We start from the raw sequence: 24,112 nt of genomic DNA, 5'->3' as shown, positions 1-24,112 counted from the left end.
CCAAAGCATGTGGAAACTGCAGCATGTTTTAGGGGGTAAAAATTTAGGCAAGAAAATCATATATTTTCCAGTGAATTTAACACTAACACTGGTAGTTAGAGTGACATGGGGGTCAAAGCTCTTTACGCCACTGACAGTCAACCAAACAAAACGTCCCGTTCCAGTAAAATAAAATAACAGATTTCTCTGGGTTTAAACATTGTTGGAAACACTTATGCATTTGAGAAAGAGACCCATGATGCTGAGGGTTTGGATGTTGTGTGTGGACACACCACATACTATGTGTGCATTTCATTTTGTCCCATGTCCATGGCTGATAAGCCTCATTGGCTCTTAGCCCCAATCTTCATTAGTTGTTTCTGTCAACATGGAACAATAAAGCTGTGATTAGTGTAAGGAATCCAGACACTGTGCACGCACAAATGCACGCACACGCACACGCACGCACACACACACACACACACACACACACACACACACAAAGTCTATGGTATTTGTGTATGTAACAATGTTTTTCTGTTGCTTAAGTGAGTTTTGGGCTTCATTTTGTCTTCAGTGCATTCTGTATCACGTCTCTGCCAACCCTTACTCTAAGAATATTACAATTACTCCCTACACACATACATAGGCCGGTGTAGCTCTAGGGGTAAAGGAGGAGGGGGTTCTGGAGCGTCTCTGCCCAGCAGAGAGCTTGGGTAATGGTTAGTAGAGAAGCCCCAGGCTACTTTGGAAAATAGCTGAAGAGAAGGGAATCAATATTAGACACACACCTGCTGTGCACATATGTGTGTGTGCGTGCTTGAGCACACAGTGAACTTTTTAATTACCCTGCAATGAATGAACCTGTTTTTTGGTAATCTTCTATCACAATGACACACACCTTTACAGCCATCTGTAAATTAGCCAACAAGCCTTTTGTTCCTTCTCAACATCCCTGCTAATGTTGGCTTATTCTGCTCTGTTTAAAGTAGGGGGTCAATTCATCAAAACCAAATCTTTCATTCTATTTGAGTCAAACTTTACGTAGTCTATAGAATATGGACACACACCAACACTTCTTACATAATGGGATATATTTATTCTGTCGTTAAAGTTGCTGGATAGAGCATTTTGTAAAATGATTCTGTTGTTGCTGCATATGTTTTGAGGTTTCTTTCCTTCTCTCACTAGTGGGGAACATAGTTTGTTTGTATTCAACATTAAGATCCTATTTCTCATGAAACTTCCTGCCCCCTCCCTTTCATCAAACAGGAGTGAATTATCATGTTGGAAGTGTTTTTCCCATGGGCTTTATTGTCCATTCACCATCTGCCTTTGCCGAAACGCAGATCTCTTTTCACCACAAGAACACCTTCCTCATGTTTGGTGCAGTTGTTAGTTAGCAGGTAAATAATTTCTTCTTTTAAATTACTGTTTCCACAAATTATTTATTGATTGACATGTACAGTATTTGCTTATTACATTCAATAATATCATAATAATCCTGTTTACATGTATTATTATATCAGATGGATGGATTTACTCTTTTATATTTATTAGAGAGAGAGAGAATTATACATGTGCCTCATGTACATATAGAGTCCATCAGACATCGAGCATGGTGCTCCACTTAGCCAAAGGGAAATAAACTCAATGAGGGAAAGAAGGGAGAGAGAGAGAGAGAGAGAGAGAGAGAGAGGCGGGTGGATGATGCACAGGGATAGATGGAAGGATGGACGAAGAAAAGGGATGGATAGTATGATTTAGCTGATAGTAGAAATCATTTACCGGCCCAATTTGTCGACAAGGATCTGGGGATGTCTCAGTGTGTCAGCGCCTCAGCCACTTTGATGGATGATGGAAGTTCACTGACTTTAACACTCTCTCTCTCTCTCTCTCTCTCTCTCTGCCTATGGCACTTTCTTACTCTCCTTTTTTCCTCAGCCTTTTTTCTGCTCACTCTTTTCTGCCTTTAACTTAAGCAGAGCAAAGCAGTCTCCAGCTTTGTGTGTGTGTGTGTGTGTGTGTGTGTGTGTGTGTGTGTGTATTCATACAGGAAGATGTATCAGACATCAGTACACGATGAGACAAAAAACAATTCACACACTCCAGTACCATTATTTAACTGTTTTTGTTTGGTGGTATGTGTTAGTGTATGTGCTTCAGTCTAGTGTAAGGATTGACCAGGTGGGGCCATATATCAGCTCAGGTCTTTATCGATGCTGCAAGGCAGGGAGGCCTATCGATGTGGCTCCTTGTTTTATTGAATCAAGACTCGCCCCCAGCCACAGCTCCACCCTGCATAGACTCTGAAACAGTAAGAGAAATCAGGGCTAGACCAATATATAACAGTAGAGAGCTGCTGTTAACATGGAACTTCGGACTTCTGTTCCAGAGGTAATAGAACCTCTACAATATAGCATTGCTTAACAGTATGAAATATGGTTTACTCATTTGTCCAGATACAGATGGTATAAAACAAAACACAATGAGTGGGGACGCAAGCTGAACGATGGAGACGTTTTAAAAAGCTGAAAAGATGACATTAGAAGAGCGCTTTGGTGGATATCATGAATAGAAGACATGAAGATAATGTATAATTAAACTGGGAAAAGCTGTTGAGGCTGCAGTTTTTTAATGCTAAGAAATATAAATATTAGGCCTAACATAATAGATAATAATAAATATAATAACTCTCTATTTAAGGTCAATTAACCTCTAGCAGATAGAGTTTGCTTAGTTATGGTAGAACTGTAGATGTCCAAATATGTACAGGAATGTTTAAACATATACTTGTAGAACTTTTTCAGAAGCCCTAAAAGTGCAGAAGATAATGGGTTCAAAAGGTTAAATTATGAACTTTAGAACTCTGTAATCACAAAGCAAATCCGACATATCAGTGTCTGTAGTAGATAACCATTTATGTAGTGAACCCTATTTATAACTTATGTCATATATATATATATTTATATTTTTATTTATGGTGGATGGGTCAAGCACAGGAGAGAGGGGTTTGTGTCCCGTGTGTGTCCTCCCATTATTGCCGCTTTCTTCTTTAGACGGTCCGTTTGGAACGACCCAGGGGCGGATTTAATCATTTTGAGGCCTAAGGCAAACACAGGCATGGGGCCCTCCACAACCGGTGTTCTCCCCCTTTTCAGTCCTTATTTATCTGAGAAAGACGTGCTCTCTATCTGACAACTGTTTTGGCCAGAGTGCTGGATCATCTTCAATAATAACACATTGATTAGTGTGACTGCTACTCACGGGTCTAGTTGCTGAGTATTATGTGTGTCACTATCTTTGTCATTGCCATAGTTATCATCATGGACAGTGAAAGCAGCAGTTCCGTAACCATCTCATTCAAAGGATCCTGTAAGGTTGTCTTGTATGTAGCCCCCGCATCGCTAGATCAACCTGGGCTGACACTACTCTTCATCAGTGTTAGCATTGCTAGCGCAACCTGGGCTGACACTAGTCTTCATCAGTGTTAGCATTGCTAGCGCAACCTGGGCTGACACTACTCTATATCAGTGTTAGCATCTCTAGAGCAACCTGGGCTGACGCCGCCGTTGAGTAGCTCCTCTTCTTTTGTTAGCATTGCTAGCGCAAGCACCAGCTTCTTGCTGCTCTTGAGTAACGTTAATGTTAGTGTTGTCAGTAGCTGTTGTGAATAAGGTTGTTACCTTTGGAAGTTTTGCTAAAAACGTTCTGCTTTCTTCCCGCTTCTTCCTTTTTTCAGAACCACTTCGGTAGCTTCCCTTCATTTTTCAACCGTCTTAAGCCTCCAGCTTAGCGCATGCTGAGCTGTTTGTTTACAAACACACGCAGATTATCAGTAGGATAATGGAATTGTCCAATGTAGTGGGGACTGGGGGGAGTTTCTCATTTAGAATTAAAAAATCAGATAGCACTTTAGAGTATCAGCGTTTAGAGAAATAAATAATTGGTGACAACAAATCGTGACCATAAGTTTATGAGGCGTTTTAGGGGGCCCTTGGTAGCTAGATTTGTTTTTTTAGATTATGTCTCTCACGTGCACCTACGATGACAATTTCAGACCTCTCCATAATTTCTAAGTCGGAGAACTTGCAAAATAGTGGGGTGTTCAAATACTTATTTTGCTCACAGTATGTGGTGGATGGGTCAAACACAGGACTTTCACCCAGGAGGGCGGGGTTCGTGCCCCTCGTGTGTCCTCCCATTATTGCCGCATCTGGGGAGCAGCTTTCTTCTTTACACAGCCTGTTATTCCTGTGTCACGGAACCTTAAGCCGACCCGTGACCTTTCCCTAAACCCGACCGTCCCGTTCCCGTGACTCACGGAACCGTAAGCCCACCCACAACCTAATAAACCCAGTTCTCCTGTTTCCGCGAGTCACTGAACCGTAAGCCCACACACAAGCTTTTCCTTAACCTAACAGCGTCAAAAGGGACGGCACTAGTCCTGACCAAGCGCGTTTAGGTAAAGTGTGTTATGTGATGCTAACGCAGACTTTTAGCGTCAGTAATAACGACAAAGGCACCTGACCAAGCGACTGTATTTTACAAGATGGGAGGGAGAGTGTGTTGAGCAATGCCATTGTGATCACAGACCTCAGTGATGAAATGACCTAGGTGATACAGTGTTATCAGAACCAACAAAAATACATGAACAAATATGGACAAAACTATGGAAACAAGACCACGTTGTAATGAAGTGGTAGACTAAAGAAGGAAAGAGCTAAATAGACTCTAGGGTACTAGTAACACTTTTTACACTTCAAAGATTGCCACCTCAAAACAAGTGATTTGTAAGAGCTGATTTTCAAAAATCATACAAGTTTGCACAACCTGAGCTAAGATGAAAGACGTTAACTACAAAACAACTTCAGGTTAAAATTGCCACTAAAGCTTGAAAAGAGCTGTCTAGTGTAAATCTATGTGTGCATTTGTACTGGCTGTGTAGTGTTCATTTTGGCTGTTAAAACATCAGAACACATTAAAAAACAGCATTACTTGTATCCAAATCTATCATGCACAACAAAGCCCTGTTGCATTATTGATGACTTGACTCGTTTGCTGCTAGAGATTTGTATTTTTCTTCATTTGTATGTGAAGTGACCTTAAGTAAACCCTAAATTGAGCATAACGCTTCTCTGCCTGGGGAGTCAACTATGATTCTCTGCCAAGAACGATGTAGCTACAGTCAGTGAGCCATCGGCAAACTGCTTCATTATGCTCAACACCATCAATCTCCATGCATAAGAATAGCCAACTTCAATACCACTAGTAGAAACACCAATTGTCAGACCCTCATACCATCTCATAAGTTGCTGTTGTTAATTTTAAAACATTTTGAGCTATTTTCCTAGAAGATTTTGAGCAGTGCTGTAGAAAGGGAGGATGCTTTATCAGATGGATTCATCATCATTAGTGATGAGTAAATTATTATCTAACAGGCATGTACATTAGAAGGAGAGCCTGGACAGGGGTGAAAGAGCCTGCTCACCTTAACATGGAAGGAAAAAAGGAATCACACCAACTGAAGCAAGTGAGGAATAAAGAGAGAAAAGTGAAGATGAAAGGAAAAACGTCAACTTTTATTAGAAACATGGATTTCAAAACAGAGGATGTCATCAAAAGTGATCTTAAATTGATCTTTGTCATCTTTATAAGGCTTTTCATTTGCGTCACTTTTCTTTGCTCTATGTGTTTGTCATTCCCTGTGCTATTTGAGTCTTTCCACAAAGAAATTTCCTCGTGGGTGAAGTAATTTAGTCTTGATCAAACAGATCCTACTAGTAATGCCAAAAAAAATGTTCTCGCTATTTGCCAAGGATACACTCTTACTCTCTCTCAGTCATGCGGAAGAACACTGTTGTATGTTTTATTTTATCTCTTTTGGTGTTTACTGACAGACAGGTAGTTTGTTGTTACACTGTGTCATCTCTGTCACTGTCGAGATTTCATGACCAAACCATGGCTCTTATTTAATTGCAATGATAGTGATAAAAGTCACAGACTAACTGAGTTACTTTCTCTCGCCTCCTTCCCTTTATTCTTGTCCTTAAAGGTCCTCCAGTATGTCTCATATACGTACATATAACATCTCTGTTGAATTTAACTGGAAATTATGCCAAGAACTGAGGCAAGATTTTAAAGATTCTGGGTAGATTTTTTTTTTAACCATTTTTCTTCAAATCGAGTAACTTAATTCTGATAGCGTTCATGCTGCAGGTTAAATTATTACGATATTTACTGTACATTGTTATTAAACTTCTTTAAAAACAGAATGAATTTTGGTACTAGCCTTGCGCGTATATCATGGACTTGCCTTGGTATTCCTTTTTATTATCCAAATTAATCTGTAGTCCAATGTATATAATATTTGCAGTTAGTTTTATTGTAGATTATATGCAATATTATATTTGTGTACAATTTGATTGGTATTAGATACATATGAAGATTTTAATTAACCAAATATAGGTTATTATGGGCGAACTGTGTAAATGTATGTAATGTATTTAATGAAATGCATACAAAAATACATTTGAAGTGATCCATTTTTTTGGGGGCATTTTTTTCTGTGTGAAAATATACCGAACCAATTCAACACAGGAGCAAATCAACTATTGGTGTGAAAATGTCCTAAAATGTAAATCCTTATTAACCTGTCGGTTTTCTTTTTTCCATCCCTCTGTCCTGTCCCCACCTATCTATCCATGCAGGGTAACCAAGAGGCCCCAGCTCCCCCTGAAGCCATGGCCCAACCCTTCCCACAGGCCCAGTACCCCCCTCCCCCACAGAATGGGATCCCAGCTGAGTATGCCACGCCCCACACCCATCCACCGGCAGAATACACAGGACCAAGCACGGTGGCCGAGCACACCCTGACACTCTACACGCCTACACACACACAGAGCGAACAGCCGGGAAATGACAGCAATACCCCCACTCTCACAGCCAACACAGTAACCGTGAGTCTTTAGTTCATACTAACATCTTTATGAACCACATAAAATACATTTTTTTGCTCTATTTTCATTCTAAGTTGGCGTTAATGAGGATTGAAAAAGTTATGGGGACTTGACTGATGGTCATGGACTTGACTGACTACAAGGGTTGAAAATCTTCAATATTAACATTTGTAAATGTGTGTTACTGGTAATGTGTCACTCTGCTGAATTGAGAAAAAAACATGTCTTTTACAACTAAAACGTATCTCATTTACAGTATTCATTTGTTTATTAGACCTATTTCTTCATAAAAAAATGTTTTTAAATGAAAATTATATTACTCAAGTGGACTTGGAGAAAGCGGAACACTATGCTGCCATGGAGGTACTGCTTTAGGTTCAGTTTTGGTAACATAAAAAATGGTCCTTTAAGGTTGTTGGGATTGAAAGTCCTCCTCACCAGTTACTGTACAAGGTAAATAGATTGTTGGGATTGACTACCCTATTTATTTATTTTTTAAATTAAAATGTAATCCAAGTTTTGCTGTCACAAGTTTTTGAATTACTGCAGTGACCTGTGTAATGATACAGCTAGTTTTTGCCGTCTAGTTTCTAACAAGCAAACCGTTATGACAGTTCAGTTCTGTTTTACATTAAGCTTTAATATATGAATGTTTAAAACCTTTGTCAATATGGACAAGCTATACACTAGGGCTGTAATCTCCCAGTCGACTAGTCGATTTATTGGTCGATATGTTCTGGCTCGGCCAAAATTCTGATTGGTCGATTTTTTGCCGTGTTGATTTCATCAGGTGAAAGCATATACCGTTACGGTCCATGGGTGGAAAGCACTTATTGCTTATGGGGGTGTTTTCAGAGCACCCCTGTTTCAGAGGTAACAGTCTGTCTTCAGAACACCCCCCCCCCCCTTGTTTTTTTGGATTAGCCCAACCCACTGGGGACAGATTGAATAAAGAACTAGAAAGCCTTGGTTTAGTGGTTTGCTGAATATTTATTTAATTGTGAGTGTTTCATTTACAGTCAGTCATCCTCTACCATGTCGAAGACATCGGCAGTGTGGCAGCATTTTTCAAATATAGATGACGGAAAAAAGTAAAATGCAAAGTTTGCAAGCAACAGTTTGCATATCGCAACTCGACTACAAATATGACATATCACCTAAAATTTATAAGCTAACTTTTCCGCGTTAGGTTGCCCTGTCTGTTTTGAGTAGGCTATATGAACATATAAGAATTGGCATATTTCATAGTCTAGTAATGGTTTTATAACTATCGGCGCACCCACACGCAACGACGGTAGCGTTCCCCAGACCCCCCCAGACCCCGCTGATTGTTAAGCCTCTACCATCCAAACGCAAAAATAATATCACGGAAGGAATTGTTGACTTTATTGCTCAGGATATTAGGCCCATTGCTGTTTTGGAGGGCTGAAGTTTGAAGAACTTGTTTATATCCAGCGCCAGCACGCCACACCATCATGCATGGACTATACAATACAGCGTGGCACTGAGCTTGACGACAGATATGTGAAAATATACAGTATATATTAAAGTAGCATTTTGTGATAAGATTAAAAGCTTTGAATTAATAGTCTAGTCGTGTCTCAGCCGCAAAGCCGAAGACATGCACAGAGCGCTGATGCAGCGCTGTCAGAGCCGACAGACAAGAGTCATTTCACTGTCATTGCACGACAGTACAGTTAATCGAACGTTTTTTTTCCGCAAAATGTTTTATAGTCATCTAAATGCTTTGGTATGTTTCCCACTGTTAAAGAAGTGGGTAAAATCAATTGCCACAGGTCTGAAAGTGTATACAGGTGTGGTTGAAAAGATGTAGAAGGTAAGTGTGGTGATATGCATAGTGCGGCATAAAGCATGTCTTAGGTATTGTTATTAAAGTATGAATTCTTATTTTAAGGTTTAAATACAGTTATTTGAGGCAGAGAGTTGCAGCCCACATGCATTTCTAGTGGTGGCGGGCATGCTGGGAAGCTTGCAGGAAACTTGAAATGAAACCTCTCTTGCTGTCTGAACTTCCTGTGACACTACACTTCATACAACATGAAATTTAAAACCTTAAAATGTTAGGATCATCCGATCATAATTGCCTTGGGGTTCTGTATCTGATCAACTACTGGCTTAACCTATTGGGTTAATTCTGAAAGCAGTTACAAGATCTGGGAGAACAAAGCGACACCAAGCAGGGTTCTGTTCACAATGTTCTAAAGGTGTAATTAGACACATAGGGATATTTTCATTTTCTAACAATAGCTCCATTTACTTGGATGACATGAGAGTAGATAGATAAGAAATTGCCTCCATAGAAAAGGATTGGTTCAACACAGAAAAATCTTCAGAAATTAAAACAGTGTAAGAATGTATGATACTCGTGGCAATTTTATAATCCCAATCTTACAATAAAATGAGAAAAAAATCTCTTAGAGTGTGTCAAACTTTTAATTCTCAGAGCATGGTACACAAGACAAAGATTAGTTTGTAATATGCACGTCTGATGACATCCAGGTGGGAGATGCCTTGTTGTTGTCTGTTAGCATTTATTAATCAGTTAAGTTTTGCTCTGTAAAAGGTTGAATTATAAAGGAATCAGCATAATCAATAGAAAGGAAGTTTAAACTTGATTACAAATGCATGGTCAAATGCATTTTCATTACAATATGATCAAAGACAATCTCCATCACAGTTACAAATGTAACAAATATAAGCAACAAGGGAGAGGTCGAGTTAACCTGCACGTCGGAAGCCCAGGCCCCCGTCTGGATCCAGGCCCAGATGGAGTTTGGAGTTTACCCCGGTGGACGAGAGGGTCACCTCCCTACGCCTGTTGGTTGTTAGGGGGGGGACTCTGTTTGTCTGACTATGTTTGTGCATATTCACCAAACAAAAGCTTGGTGTATTCTGCCTTCTTGGAGAACCTGAATGGAATCCTGCATCCAGTAGGGGACTCTATAGTTCTGCTGGGAGACTTAAACGTGCTCCTGTCCAACAGATTTTCTACTCACACCTCCGGCGGAGCTTTTTGTGCCTCCCTGTGGCGGTTAGGGGCTATAAATTAAAGAGGACAATGTTCAAAGTTTCCATTGCTGAAGCTGTAGCAGGAGCTGTGGTCTAAGGGTCTTAAGTGCCGGATTGTAATTCTCAAACACTGTGGTGGACACTGGTGGTCAGGGAAGCCGACTGACCAAAAAGGAGTCTTTCAGGGATATGTTATCCCAGAGGACTACGGAGGCAGTTGCAGGGTACCAAATGGCCCAAATGGCTGCAGCGGATACAGCAGCGGGTGTGGTAGAAGTTTGGATGAGACATGGAGAAGGACATTCAGTCATCACTAAGGTGCTTCTGACAAACCATTTGCCACCTCAGATGTGTACAGTAAGGATAGGACGCTGTTGACCTCAAATGAGAAGGTAATTGGGCAGTGGAAGAGCACTTAGATGAAAAGAGTAACCTAAATCCAACTAACACGCCCGCTATGTTAGAATCAGAGCTGGCAGATGATGCGGGATTGTCGTTCCTGGTGGAAGTCACTGAGGTAATCAAACAACAACAGTGGCAAAGCCCCAGGGATTGATACTATCCTTCCAGAAATGCTGAAAGCTCTGGGTTTGGAGAGGCTGTCTTGGATGACATGCATCTTCATCATTGCATGGAAATTTGGGACAGTGATCAATGAGTGGCAGACTGGGGTGGTGGTTCCCACGGTCAAAAAGGGGGACCAGAGGGTGTGTGAAAATTACAGGGGAATCACACTTCTCTTCCTCCCTGGTAAAGTCTACTCCAAGGCGCTTGAAAGAAAGAGTTTGGCTGATTGTCAAACCTCAGAATGAAGAGGAACAATGCGGATTCCATTGGATCTGGAGAAGGCATATAATCTGGTCCCCCAGGAGATATTGTGGGAGGTGCTACGGGAGTATGGGGTGAGGGTGTACCTTCTCAGGGCCATCCAATCTCTGTATGACAAAAGCGAGCTGTGTTCAGTTTGTCGGCAGTAAGACACAGCTCTATTGAGCCATCTATTCCTATAGCTCTGAGTAGTGATGGCTTCATGAGCTTCTTTAATGATGAAATTATACCAATCAGAGATAAAATTCATCACTTTTAAACGTTTAAACGGTTTGGACTTGCTTTTCTCACATCCTGCGTGCTGGTTGTTGGGGCAAGGTCAGATGAGTCTGGGCATTTCAAACCTCAACATTGACATCACCTGGTCTTTCTAGACGATGATTGAGAACAATCCATGACAAGTCAGGTCTCAGTTTTCCAAAGGGGGCGGCGCATGCCATAAACTCTGCAGGGTGCCCAAACCTTTGCAGACGCGATTTTTTTGTTTTCTGTTATTTTGAAAGTGTAATGGTGGATGGTAATAAAATCTAGCCTTTTAGAGATTTTCTATCTTGTGGGGGGTTCTTTATGCACATTTGTACAAATTTTTACCTGGGGTGCCCAAATTTTCATGTTTACTGCGGCCTGAAAGACACTTTACTAATTTACTTTGAAAAATATATATATAAATTTAAAAAATGAAAATATTTGGAAAATGTGAAATTAATGTAATTTTGGCTCTTTCCACATGTCATACTTTAACTAAATTCTTCTAGAGATTTTTTCTGATCAATTTCAAATTTGGTCTGTGCCGTCTCAAGACATTAAAGATGAAAAGTTATTAAAAGAAAAACTTTTTGTCATAGGGCATGGCCGTTGTGGGGTGGCCATTTTGTGCGCATCGCCATATATCAAGTAGGTGTAACTTGACTGTACATCGTCCAATTGGCTCAAAACTTTTCAAGATTCATATCACTCTAACCCTGACAACAAATACACACCGATATTGGCTCAAAGTCATAGCGCCCCCTCGAGACAACAGGAAGTAGTCCCAAAAGTCAAGGTGCCATACTTTAAACAACTCCTCCTATAGAATTTCATCTGATTGACTTCAAAATTGGTCTGTAGTAGGGTTTAATGCCATGAAACAGGACTCCCGTGAAATCTGAACAAGACTATTTCCCGATTCCAGGGAAGGTTATGACCGGAAATGAAATTAAATAAAAAACGCAAGGAGTGCGCATCTATTGTTGTTATAAGGTAACATTGATGCAGGTGAAATTGCTGTAATGTGGATTTGGTAATACAGGCTTACTAAATTCATTACCCAGCAGTAGTCTACATCCGTGGAGGCGGTGAGAGCGTTTTCTATTTGCGACTAATTTGTCACGGAAATCCGTAACCGAGAGTACCTTTTTGATTGGTGATGGTTTTGTCCGCCCCCTATAATTAAGCCACATCCCCTTTCATATCACTGAACTCAGGAGAGAGTTTCTCTTTGATTGGTGATGTTTGACACGCCCCCTATGCTGTTGCCACGCAAATACACAGTCACTTTAATTTTAGTTGTGTTTCAAGTATTGTAGATGGCTTACTTGCCTTGCTTAATTGCTTAGTGCCTTACTTGTTTTGTTGTGTAGTTCTTTTATTCAACAATATACTTTATATTTTTTTACATTTCCAAGAGAAATTTTACCTTTTACTTTGCTAAATTAATACTGTATGTGTGCCATCAATACTACTAATACAAGTTTTACATGTAAAACACGATGGGCTTGTTAAATATATCATATTGTTATATGATATGTGAAACTTAAATTTGGGAGGGGTCTCCAGTACTTGGTGAACTGGGAGGGCTACGATTTTTAGGGGTGGGTCCCCATTTGCATTCCATGTGCCTGAGCTTTCCAGCATTAGGTTTCTTGTTTCTACTCTTTTTGATCCTTACCTTGTTTTTAACCAGATTTTGATTTTATGATTTCACCTCAGCCTGAGCGCTTTGTACCATTGAAGGCTTTTGTCACGCTCACACACCCAGACACAGGCATAGATACGCGCCCATGTTCACTCAAAAAGACAGTAACAACACAACATCTGGGAGATCTTACTGGGTGTAAAAGGATGAGGTGTTTTGGGTTGCTTGTGTGTGTGTTTGTGCAACTGGCATAAGGGAGGCTTGGTTGGGTAGATTAGTTCTGTACAGCTTCCCTCCACACACACACACACACACACTGTAAAGCTCCATACTGTTTCCGTGGTGACAGTGCAGGAAGCCCGGGCTGCTTGTGTATGATAATGTTCACGCAATTATTTCTTCTTCCTGCCTGGCTGCTCACACACCATAGATGGTGGAGGCATGGTGGCCAAAGAGAAAGAAAGAAGCGCACAGATGGATTTTAGCTCTTTGACTATGGCAAAAGAGGGCTTACGGTCCTAAAGCCATTCAATTCCATACCATGCTAAGCTGAATGTCAGAATACAGTCTGCTTCATGTACTAACACACAGACGCAATGTGTGTAATGGGGATCAACAAGAGAAACTTACTTTGTGTTGGGATTTGTGACGCATTGGCGAACAGGATTATTTCACATAATGTGTAATGGACTCATGTAACATTGTAATTTGAATTATGCTGTATTTTTTATTCATAAAACATTTGTTGGTAAAAATAAAATGTAAGAAATCTTTGTAAAAACAATAGGGTTCCACAGCCCTGTTGTGTGAACCACATAACTTTGCTACCGCGTTCCTACAGCCTCGGGCTTGGAATAAGCCGATTGAGCTGAATCACCACTCTCCTCATGACCACTCTTCCCTTTCTATCACTACAGTTTTTCAGTTTGGTTCATCCATTATGACATCCAGGGTTTCAGTTAAAGATAAAAGGCCTCCATATTTTTCAAATTCATTTGGAGAACTTCTAAGTGAGAACCTCAGCTTCTCCAGCTTCACATTGTACAGAACCTTCTTCATTCATTATCCACAAGATGAGGGCAGGATGTTTTTCTAGATGACGAGGATCAGTCGTCTGGCTAACATGGTACAAAAGGCCATGGCATGGCGAGAAATAGCCAAAAGGCCCTCATCCATTAAGATACCAAAAATGGCAGAGAGGGGACTTTGAGCTGAAATTTGATAGACAAGTCTTTAAAGGACACGAATATGGCCCTGTCGTATAAATGGTTAAGTGACCTAATACCCCCTAAGCAGGCAGCTACCTACAACAACAATACAGACATTGAGTAGTATTCAGACACTGTCTCTTCCTACATTAGCAAATGTATTGCTGATTCAACATTGTTCCGTAAATGGTAGCCTCTGTACTTTGCTCTCTAGTAATTTGTTTTTGTGCATTTATTATGCTTTCATTGCTCTTACTCCAATAACTTTTACAACCACTGGCAAACCTCTAAAGGAAATCTGTTTTTCACAAAACTAGCAAGTTTTCCCGAAACCCCGCTGCTCTTCTCCCTCTACACTAATGACTGCACCTCAAAGAACCTGTCTGTGAAACTCCTGAAGTTTGCAGATGACACCACCGCCACTGGTTTGATCCAGGATCATAGACAGAAGGTGGGACAGCTAGTCCAATGGTGCTGTCAGAACCACCTGATGTTAAACCCCAAGAACACTGTGGAGATGACAGTGGACTTTAGGAGAAAAAAACCCCTTGACATTAAGAACGACACAGTGTCCGTGGATTCCTTTAGGTTTCTGGGTTCGGCCATCTAACAGGACCTAAAATGGTCTTCCCATATAGACTCTGTCCAAAAACAGGCCCAGCAGAGGTTATATTTTCTAAGACAGTGAGGGGTGTTTATTCTGCCTAAGGAGCTGCTGACCACTTTCTACTCAGCCATCATTCGGTCTGTCATCTGCACCTCCATCACTCTTTGGTCATCATCACCAAACGAGACAGGGCCACAATGCAACGGACAATTAGGGCTGCAGACAGGATCATTGCCGCAGACCTTCCCTCCATCCAGGACCTGTACCAGTCCAGGGTCAGGAAAAGGACAACAAATCTCCACAGACCCCTCACATCCTGGTCACAATCTGTTCACACTCCTTCCTTCTGGTAGGCGATACAGGGCACTGTTTGCCAAAACCAGCCAACACAAAGACATTTTTTTCCCCAAGCAGTTACTCTGTTTAATGCTCAGGAATAACCCCCCACCCCCTTCTGTAACACTGAACAAAGTCAATGAACACTGTTCATTCATGGCCTCCCCTCCCCTCTGCCCCCAATATCTCTGGACTCTGAAGCCCCCCCCCTCCATCAGGATCAGCCACTTTATAAAAGAGGACACTCAGGAACTGTTCCTTTTATATTTCACCTTATCAGTATATTTAGTTTTCTATACTGTTTGATTTTGCCTTACATTTGCACTATTTATAATTTATTACTGTATTGTACATACTACTTATCTTTTTTTAATTGTATACATTGCCTATCTTTTTGTTTTTATTTGAAACTTCTCTATTATATTTATTTGTATATTACTTATCTTTTACTTTATCTTATCTTGTTGTACATGTCCATATTGCCGTGTGGCTCAGAGAGAAACATATTTTCAATTGCTCTGTATGTCTGGCACATTTTGCAGATTTGAAAATAACGTTGACCTGACTTTACTTGAATCTGGATGAATCATTACAATGTATATCCAATTAATAAATTAACTATTTGGAGAAAAGAAATTTCCCCTCTCTTTTGCAGTAAAAATATACATGGGTGATCGACCCCCGGGCCAGTGGGAATTTGTTTTAAATGTCGGACACTGCATAAAGGGCAGACTAATTCCTGCATTGGCAATGAATACCTTCATCCCTTTGTCTTTCACCTTCACACACCTCTACTTTCTGAATATTTTACCACATTGTTCTGTCAATCCTCTTCTATTGTACAAGATCTATTTTTCCATGTCAAACTCAACTCCAGCTCATTTTAGTGTGTAACGGGAGACATCAGGCTGAATAGCCTTGCCTCTCACCTGGGTCTTCTCAAGACTTTTCTGTACCATGACAGGAGCTAATCTGTGGCATTCTTTGTGTTTCCCTGCAACAGGCAGAAGAAGTTGCACAGACGGAGGGCTCCCAGCAGCTCCACCTGCAGTCCAGCGACTCGTTGGAAAAGCAGCAGCCCAAGAGGTTACATGTCTCCAACATCCCTTTCCGTTTCCGAGACCCTGACCTCCGGCAAATGTTTGGGGTGAGATGAAAACTGCACCACACTCAAATCCCCCCGAACAAATGCAATGTACTGAGATACCATACACTATGGGGAAATCCTATATATCCAGTTGGAATGTCATTCCCAAGCTTGATAAGAGTATCCAAATTTCCAAAAACCTGAAAATCAATAAGGCCCAAGCTTATTGCTACTGCTATCGAGATATTGGATCATAAAACATTATGTCTAAAAAATGGCTACGTGCATAAACCGGAAAAATGATTTATGTGTTTGTGTATCTTTGTGCGAAACTTTGAGCGTAAAGACTGGCTACCTCTGTGGGCCGCTTAATCAGCTTGTTAACCCTATGAGCCAGAGTTTGTTTTATAGGACAACAAAACAGCATCTTAATCATTTCCCTACCATTACAAGCAGGTAAACACTAATACTTGCCATAAGCAGAGATTGACATTCGAACCAGGGGGGGCAAAAAGAAGTAAATTTCACTCTAGCAGCTGAGACCTGTCCTGCCATTTAGGGAACAAAGCACTAGCACATATGGACAATACAAACATGCTTAATAAACTATATGTTTATGTTGAAAGCAGATTTTAAATTACATTGTAACAATTTACGTTACAATTCCCCCTTATAAAATCTAATCGCAGCACGACTGTCTTGGAACAACAGACAGATGGTGGCAGAATGCCCCAACACATAAATTCCTTTAACCTCTTTAGAGACACTTGAAAATACATGCTTTTCTTGCCTAAATGTTTTACCAAAAAAAAGTGATACAACTCCCATATACTTTGGCCCTCTGGGATGTGCCTGAGGTCATTGGGAAGTTAACACTCTAAATTTTTTGTTCCTAGTTTCAATGTGATTCTAGGGCTTACTGACACAGAGCTGCAGAGGTTAGAATGGAGAATTTCTATTTCCGTCCAAGTATCTGTAAAATGATTTGAAAAAACTACTTTAAACCTAGCAGATGGGCTACTCACAAAACTAGTACCACAGCCACATCTCTCAACTTAATACATAAAAAATCCAGAAGAAGAACATTCAGAAAATTGTTATTTTATGAAGGTATTTCTACAGATATGTCTCTGCGTTTTTCTTATATTCTTTTGAAAAGTGCAAAGAAAAAAGCAAAAAAGTGCAAAATACAAAACTTCTCACATACAAACAGACACACACATACTTGAAATAACAATATACATAAATTTAAGAAATAAGTAATTATAAATTGATGAAATGGTGAAATGCAAAAACTAAGGCCCTATTTTTGCTTTGACAAAGGGTTCAAAGGGTATCAATCAATTTGTCTTCTTATTGGCTAGATAGGTAGGCCGGTCTCGTAACATTCCGTTTTAACTGGAAAGAATAGATGTCAATCTTTCTCACGTTGGTCCTCCCTGAACTCTGGGACATGATTGGCTTCTATTAGGGCCATCACGGGTTACAGTAGTAGGCTTAAATTACCTGTCAATTGAATACTTACTCTTAGAATGAATAATTAGACATCAGAGAATCCGCCGGTGTGCTCAGTAACACTGTAGCAGCCCTGGGGGAGAAGAGAGAAGCGATCAAAACCAACAAATGATAAAATTTGTAGGTTTCTTTCCGTTGAAACCTGGCCAGAAACTACAAGATTGTGAGGAGATGTAGGAAAAAAACGTTTTTTGCCCTTTTTCTGCCCTTTGGCACCGCTGTGAACAAAGACACAAGGAAAAAGGTATGGATGCACACTCCACTTTAGACATTAGCGGCGCAAACTTTTTCTGTTAATCTTTATTTTCTTTAACTTATTAACAGTTCTATAAATCATCATATGTGTTGAATCACGAGACTTTAAGCTTGTAAATGTTGTGCTGCATGAGCGTGTTCATGAAGATTTAATGCTTGCAATTTATGAAAATGTGTATGAGTGGAGAAAACAGCTTCCCTTCAGTGGAGAAAACGTCTCTATGTAGCCTTACAGTGAACAATGAGTGTTCGACCTACAGTCTGTTGAGATACCGCTCCAAACGCAGAAATGAAGCGCAATCACACCATAAAACATTAAGAAAAAAGATCTGTATTTTGCCGTAATCCAATGAAACAAAAAAATCCACGGTGATCAGTCGATCTACCAAAAGGGTCACGGTGTCATCTCTACGCCCGTCACATTCACCAGCCAGCTTCAAACATGTCAGCGAGGCCTTTCCACTGGGCTGTTTAAACAAAACGGAATAAAACGTATACAAGTCAATTAGTGAGCTCACAGCAAATGTATATGGCATTTAGAAAACCTTTATTGCAACATTGGCATGGCAATATGTCCAGACTAGTGCAACAGTAACTTTCATTTTTTTGCGTCCTTTATATGCTTCGACAATGGTCTCAGAAGAGAGCTACCTGTCCCTTGTCGCATAGCCCAGAGCCCTGAAAAAATATAAATAAAATATAATATAATATATTTAAAGCAGTCTTGAAAATGGTATCAATATCAATAAAAAGTGATGATCCCCATCCCTAGTTCAGAGACTCCCTGGGTAAAGTGTTAACTGATGAAGATGTTTACCTGATTACATTCATACACAAATACACACAGGTACATTACTGAGTATAGATTTACTAACACAAATCTAGCACTAACATTTAACTGTAAGTAAAATGGTTGCACTTTTTCCCCTCTGATGTCCTGACGTTGTTTAAGCAGAAATTAAGGAACAATTTCTGCAGCTGTCTGGGCCACTCAAAGCTCTGTAGCTCCTGATTATTTGGACAGAGACGGAAGAAAAAGGAGTAAACGTAGAAGTTTGACTACCTGATAAGTTCTGAAATATCTCTGTTGTGTTTATGGATCAGCTTTAATGTAAGCAGAGCCTTGATTGATCCAAACTCCATCCAGAAAACAAGCATTTTAAAAGTTGTCTGCTTGTCATTTTGCAGACAGACCTAATAATGTATACATTCAGACTTTTTACAAGTACGCATCATGGCCAACTTTTTATTGCTCATTATTTGAATAGATGGAAGCGCATGCGTATGCAGCAACCGGCAGCATAGTAACGTGAGGTTTTGTCTGTCTGTTTGTTTGTGTAACCCGTTAAAGTTATCCAAGTGCCTTTTCATATCTGATCTCAGGTTTTAACGCACATCCACAACTAAGTGACCCTATTTTAGACAAAAACGTTGTGTGTGCGTTTAAAGTAAATGCCATAAATATGTTTTTGGTGTATCTTCACAATTATTCCCGGGAAGAACCAAGCAGGCCTGCCTTGTTGCCCACTCCAAATATTATACAAAATTTCCCATCTTCTGTGAATAGCTGGGTAGCTCAAATTTTGATGACGTTTCCCAAAACCAACAGAGTTTTGCAGAGGGGCATTCGGCAGAAAAAGTATGGAGAGTGGATTGGTGGCTGGAGAGATGCTACTTTACCTCCCGGGCACTGCCAGGTGCTCTTAAGCAAGGCACCGTACCCCCCCCAACCACTCAGGGCGCTGGTCCAGCAATGGCATCCCACTCAGTCTGACGTCTCAGACAGAGCATGTGTGTGTATTTCAGGCCTGTGTGTAGTGATTACTAACAAAAAACAGAGTGTAAATTGTAATTTCCCCACTGGGAATCAATAAACAGTATAAATTATAAAAATGATTAATTATTAATTTTCCTAGTCTTCAGTTTCCTGAGTGTTTTTGGATTCCTTTGCCTGCCTGTCTGCCTGCCTGCCTCAGGACATCCTTGGTTTTAAGCCTTTTTAATTTTAAATAAACCTTCAAAAAACTCCTCATCTCTACCCTTTGCATTTTGAATCCCAGCCTGCACAAACTCTGACAATGTTCAAACAATGAATATACGGACTGGACGGGATTAAAACAAATATGTGTACACCTTGCTGGCTTAGCAACTTGCCTTAAGCATTAAATCTACACACATTGATATCAAATTGTAGCAATAGTGGCAAGTTGAATAGCATATTATATAAACCCTGTTACACACCTAAGACACCATGGCAAATTCCTTGCAAGTGCAAACTTACTTTTTACAATTATTCTGATTCTAGTTCTAAATCACAAAACATTGTGAATGAGACATTTTTAAGTTGAGGAGAGCATTCACATCAGATCAGTTTATAAAAACATTTAAAAAAACTAAAGACTTTACCAACATCATTGGGCTTCCACACCTTAGCACCTTACTATTACAGTCAGAAATGATAAACAAAACTTAAACCCGGATTGTAATATCAGCAACTACCATCCCTATCCCCAAGAAATCAGCATCAAACAGCCTAGCAGACTACAGATCCATGGCCCTTACCCCTCTTATAATGATGTGCTTTGAGAGACTGGTACTCAAACATGTAGAAGTCAGTCTCCCTCACTCTTTGAACAACCACCTGGTTGCATATAGACCTAAGAGATCTACAGATGACGCCTTATCCATTACTCTCTATGCTCCCTTGAGCGATCTTGAACAGAGAAACACCTATGTCAGGATCCTCTTCGTGCATTATAGCTCCGCCCTTTATCCCCAATGATTTTTTCTGTAATCTTGATAATTCTCTGCAGAGCCTTTTTGTCTGCAGCGGAACACGCAGCAACCCAAACAGAGATGCAGTATGAAAGAATTCTCTCAATGGTGGTTCTGTAAAAGGACACCAGCAGCTTCGCATTCATGTTGTTTAGCCTGTGTATCCTCAGCAATAACTAACACTAACTTTTCATGTGTTAGTTGACCACCATACTTTCCTTCCCGAAATCCTGATAAACAATCTGCCAACCCTTGGCATTCCTCTATTCACTATACACCTTTGACTGTTTATCAACATTTCCCACAAACTCTAGTTGTTTGCAGATGACACTCTGGTAGGACTTTAAATTGGTGGGAACCAATCTGCCTAAAGACAGGAAGTGTAAAATCTGTCTGAGTGTTGCTCTGCCAATGAACTCATCCTAAACACCACAAAAACAAAAGAATTCATAATAGACTTTAGAAAACATAACACCCACACCCAACCTCTCTTCATAAATGGTGAGTGTGTGGAGTGTTCATTTATTCACATTCCTGGGCATCCATATCACAGACTGTTACTCATGGTCAACTAACACCAGAACAGTTGTCACAAAAGCACAACAGCGCCTTCACTTTCTGAGGATACACAGGCAAAACAATATGAATGCAAAGCTGATGGTGTCCTGGTACAGATCCACCATTGAGAGAATCCTTTCATACTGCATCTCTGGTTGGTTTGCTGCGTATTCCACTTCAGACAAAAAGGTTCTGCAGAGAATTATCAAGATTGCAGAAATAATCATTGGTTGCCGCCTCCCCTTCCTGTCAGATACTGCACTCAACCGCACTCTCTCAAGAGCCAGGAACATCATCAAGGACAATACTCATCCTGGCCAGAACCTGTTTCAATTGTTACCCTCTGGCAGGTGTAATAGGTCAATACAATCCAGCACCAACAGATTAAAAAGTAGCTTCTTCCCAAATGCAATAGTTTCCCTAAACAAATTTAGTTAGACAAACCCACTCATTCACAGTCACATAACACACAGTCTGCACTGTGATAATTGCTCTTACCTGATAATTGATTTTTTAATGTTTTTATTCTGTTTTATGTCCTTTAAAGATTATTTATTTATTGAATGCACCCAGTGTAGGAGCGCTAAATAAACGTTTTATTGTTTTTGAATTGGAGGGATTTTAATTGCTATTAGTGTGATTTAAAGGCTTATTCTGTACAGAACACAGGTTGCATGGCTGATATGGACATTTAGAAGTCAGAGAGACTAAATCCGTTTAGATTACGCATCATCTACAGTCTGTTGTTTCTTCATATCAGCAACAGATTGCATGAAGAGCATTTTGACAGCTACTCTGTCATAATAAAAATCTACAAATACTGGAGACTGTACAAGCTGATATGTCGGTCTGACAATATTTTATTAAATTGGAATTGCACTTTGTGAAGAGGATGTAAGTGTTTCTGTGACTTCCTGTTCCTAAAAATGTTATGGAATTCATCTGGCAGCAGGGACTTCAGTAGTGAAGCAAAACTTAAGGGCACATTTCTTTCTCGATTTTCTTTTGTTACTGAACTGTTTTTTTTCTTTTTGGAAAACTATAGGAACTACCAAGGCTTATTAGAAACATTTTAAATCTAATGCCGACTTCACCAGTGACTTCTCAAAATGCTTGTTTTTGTCACTTCAGCAGAGCTGTTTAGCAGTTTTGATCCATTGTGTTTGGTGGTTTTCTGCTATATATAGATGTAAAAGGCTTGCACATGCAGTATACACTCTCATAGATAACTTCTTCACTTTTCTCTCTGTTTATGGGCCGTTTTCCGGATTAATGATTGTAGGCAGGGCAATTGCATTGCCGTCAAGATTCCATCTGGGCTCAGTCTTCGCCACAATGGGGTCCAGTGGCACTGTCCTCCATTCACCTAAAATGGGACTTGTGAGCAACTGGCTCAATTTCCCATTACGGTTCTGCAAGACTACCACCACAATGCAAACAAAGGCAATAGCTAGGACGTTATAGGAAATGGAATTCTGTCTCATTTCAGCAAAAGCTGTAATAGAAAAGCAATACAAGGGCATTAAACAAAGCCGTATAAAGTTCAATCAAAGTTTATGCAGCCACAAGCTAGAGGTCTATCTCTGTGAATTACACAATAACACACAGTGGTACGCCCTTAAACACCTATGGAAGTCCGGCTCACGACACAGAAAACAAAGCCTATTTAGATTCTTGTATACTACTGCAACAATAGAAGCACACAAGGGAAAATGGGTATGGCCTCAGATAGGAATACAACTGGGTTCATTACCCAAGCTTATTTGAGTTTAGCTCAGAATTAGAACAACACATTTGGAGGGAAATTACTAAGCAGGGGAAAAGAGTTTTTAACGGTAGAAAGATAATTGGCACTAACAACACCACATAACGGATTCAATTCGCTCAGATGTCGCTGAAATCTGTAATCTAGGACTGCACCTCAAATAATTCCCTGGGATACCTACACACCTATGGTTAATTTTTATTTCTATATACCTCAAATAGTAAATGTGCTGTATTTATATAGCGCTTTTCCAGTCTTAACAACTGCTCAAAGCGCTTTTACATCTACAGGGAACATTCACCATTCACACACATTCATACACTGTGGCCGGGGCTGCCGTACAAGGTGCCACCTGCTCATCAGATAAACATTCACACACATTCACACTCCGATGCGCAGCACCGGGGGCAACTTGGGGTTCAGTGCCTTGCCCAAGGACACTTCGACAATGACTGCAGGGGCGGGGATCGAACCACAAACCTTCCGATTGGCAGGCAACCACTCTACCACTGAGCCACAGCCGCCCCTATAATAGTAGACAAGCAATCCAAGTTTGACCACATCTCAATGTATGTGGGGTTTGTTTTGGCCTTTCAAGAATTTTTTATAATTATTTCTGGTGCATGGAACCCAAAATGTCTGCCAGGGGTTCCAGCTTGCCTGTACTTGCAGAAAGACCCTGTTCACTATGCCCCACACAGAGTGAAACTTGACAAGCTGATTTGCAGGACTGCTGCCGTCCCCTGAGTCTCAGCTGTTTTTAATTAATAAGCAGGCACTTAGTGAGCCAGCCGCAAGAGGGTCTTTACTGTCACATTCCCAGAGGTAGGGGTCCTAAATGAGTCATTAGATACTCACCACACATACTTGTGTGTGTCCATGTGGGTGTGTTTTTTGTGATGAGCACCGGGGGTTGGGTTTTGTGCTAATGAAGTTTTAATGACACCTACTTGCCTAATCACCTGTTCTTGAGGCTTCCAGCAGCACAGGTAGCCCAGTGCTACAGTGTTCTTTTTTAACGTCTCAAGTTCATGGCTTCACTCTTATTTGCCAATTGTTCCATAAGGCTCCACTTTAACCCACTCTGCCTCTGAGGAGGCAAGGTGTAATTATAATCTAAAATCTGCCAATTTACTTTAACATATCAGTGTAGCAAGTAAGCCATTTTAAGCTGAGTGGGTAGTTAGAAAGCCTGAGCTTTGCCATTGTTGTGTCCTCTAGTGGTGCCAGTTTGTTTCTTTGATTAACCTTCCTATGGTGTTAGGGTCCCGACGGACCCGTTTTGAGTTTTAACATGCATAAAAGCACTTCATACA

General features: G+C 40.4%; 1 protein-coding gene across 8 annotated transcripts in view; it reads left to right on the top strand.

Annotated features, from left to right (window-relative positions):
- LOC117936761 (RNA binding protein fox-1 homolog 3-like) overlaps positions 1 to 24,112 on the top strand; it is a 713,247-nt gene that overhangs the window by 582,752 nt on the left and 106,383 nt on the right. For 6 of the 8 annotated variants that reach the window (XM_034860139.1, XM_034860140.1, XM_034860135.1 and 3 more), the window contains 2 exons: positions 6,690 to 6,938; positions 15,842 to 15,988. In XM_034860139.1, coding sequence (XP_034716030.1) covers positions 6,690 to 6,938; positions 15,842 to 15,988 — 396 coding nt within the window. The remainder of the gene's footprint in view (positions 1 to 6,689; positions 6,939 to 15,841; positions 15,989 to 24,112) is intronic. The other 2 variants (XM_034860141.1, XM_034860137.1) reach the window with 1 other exon arrangement.

The sequence above is a fragment of the Etheostoma cragini genome, chromosome 21 (assembly GCF_013103735.1).
Source record: "Etheostoma cragini isolate CJK2018 chromosome 21, CSU_Ecrag_1.0, whole genome shotgun sequence".
Lineage (NCBI taxonomy): Eukaryota > Metazoa > Chordata > Actinopteri > Perciformes > Percidae > Etheostoma > Etheostoma cragini.
This window is presented reverse-complemented; position numbering and strand designations above follow the sequence as displayed.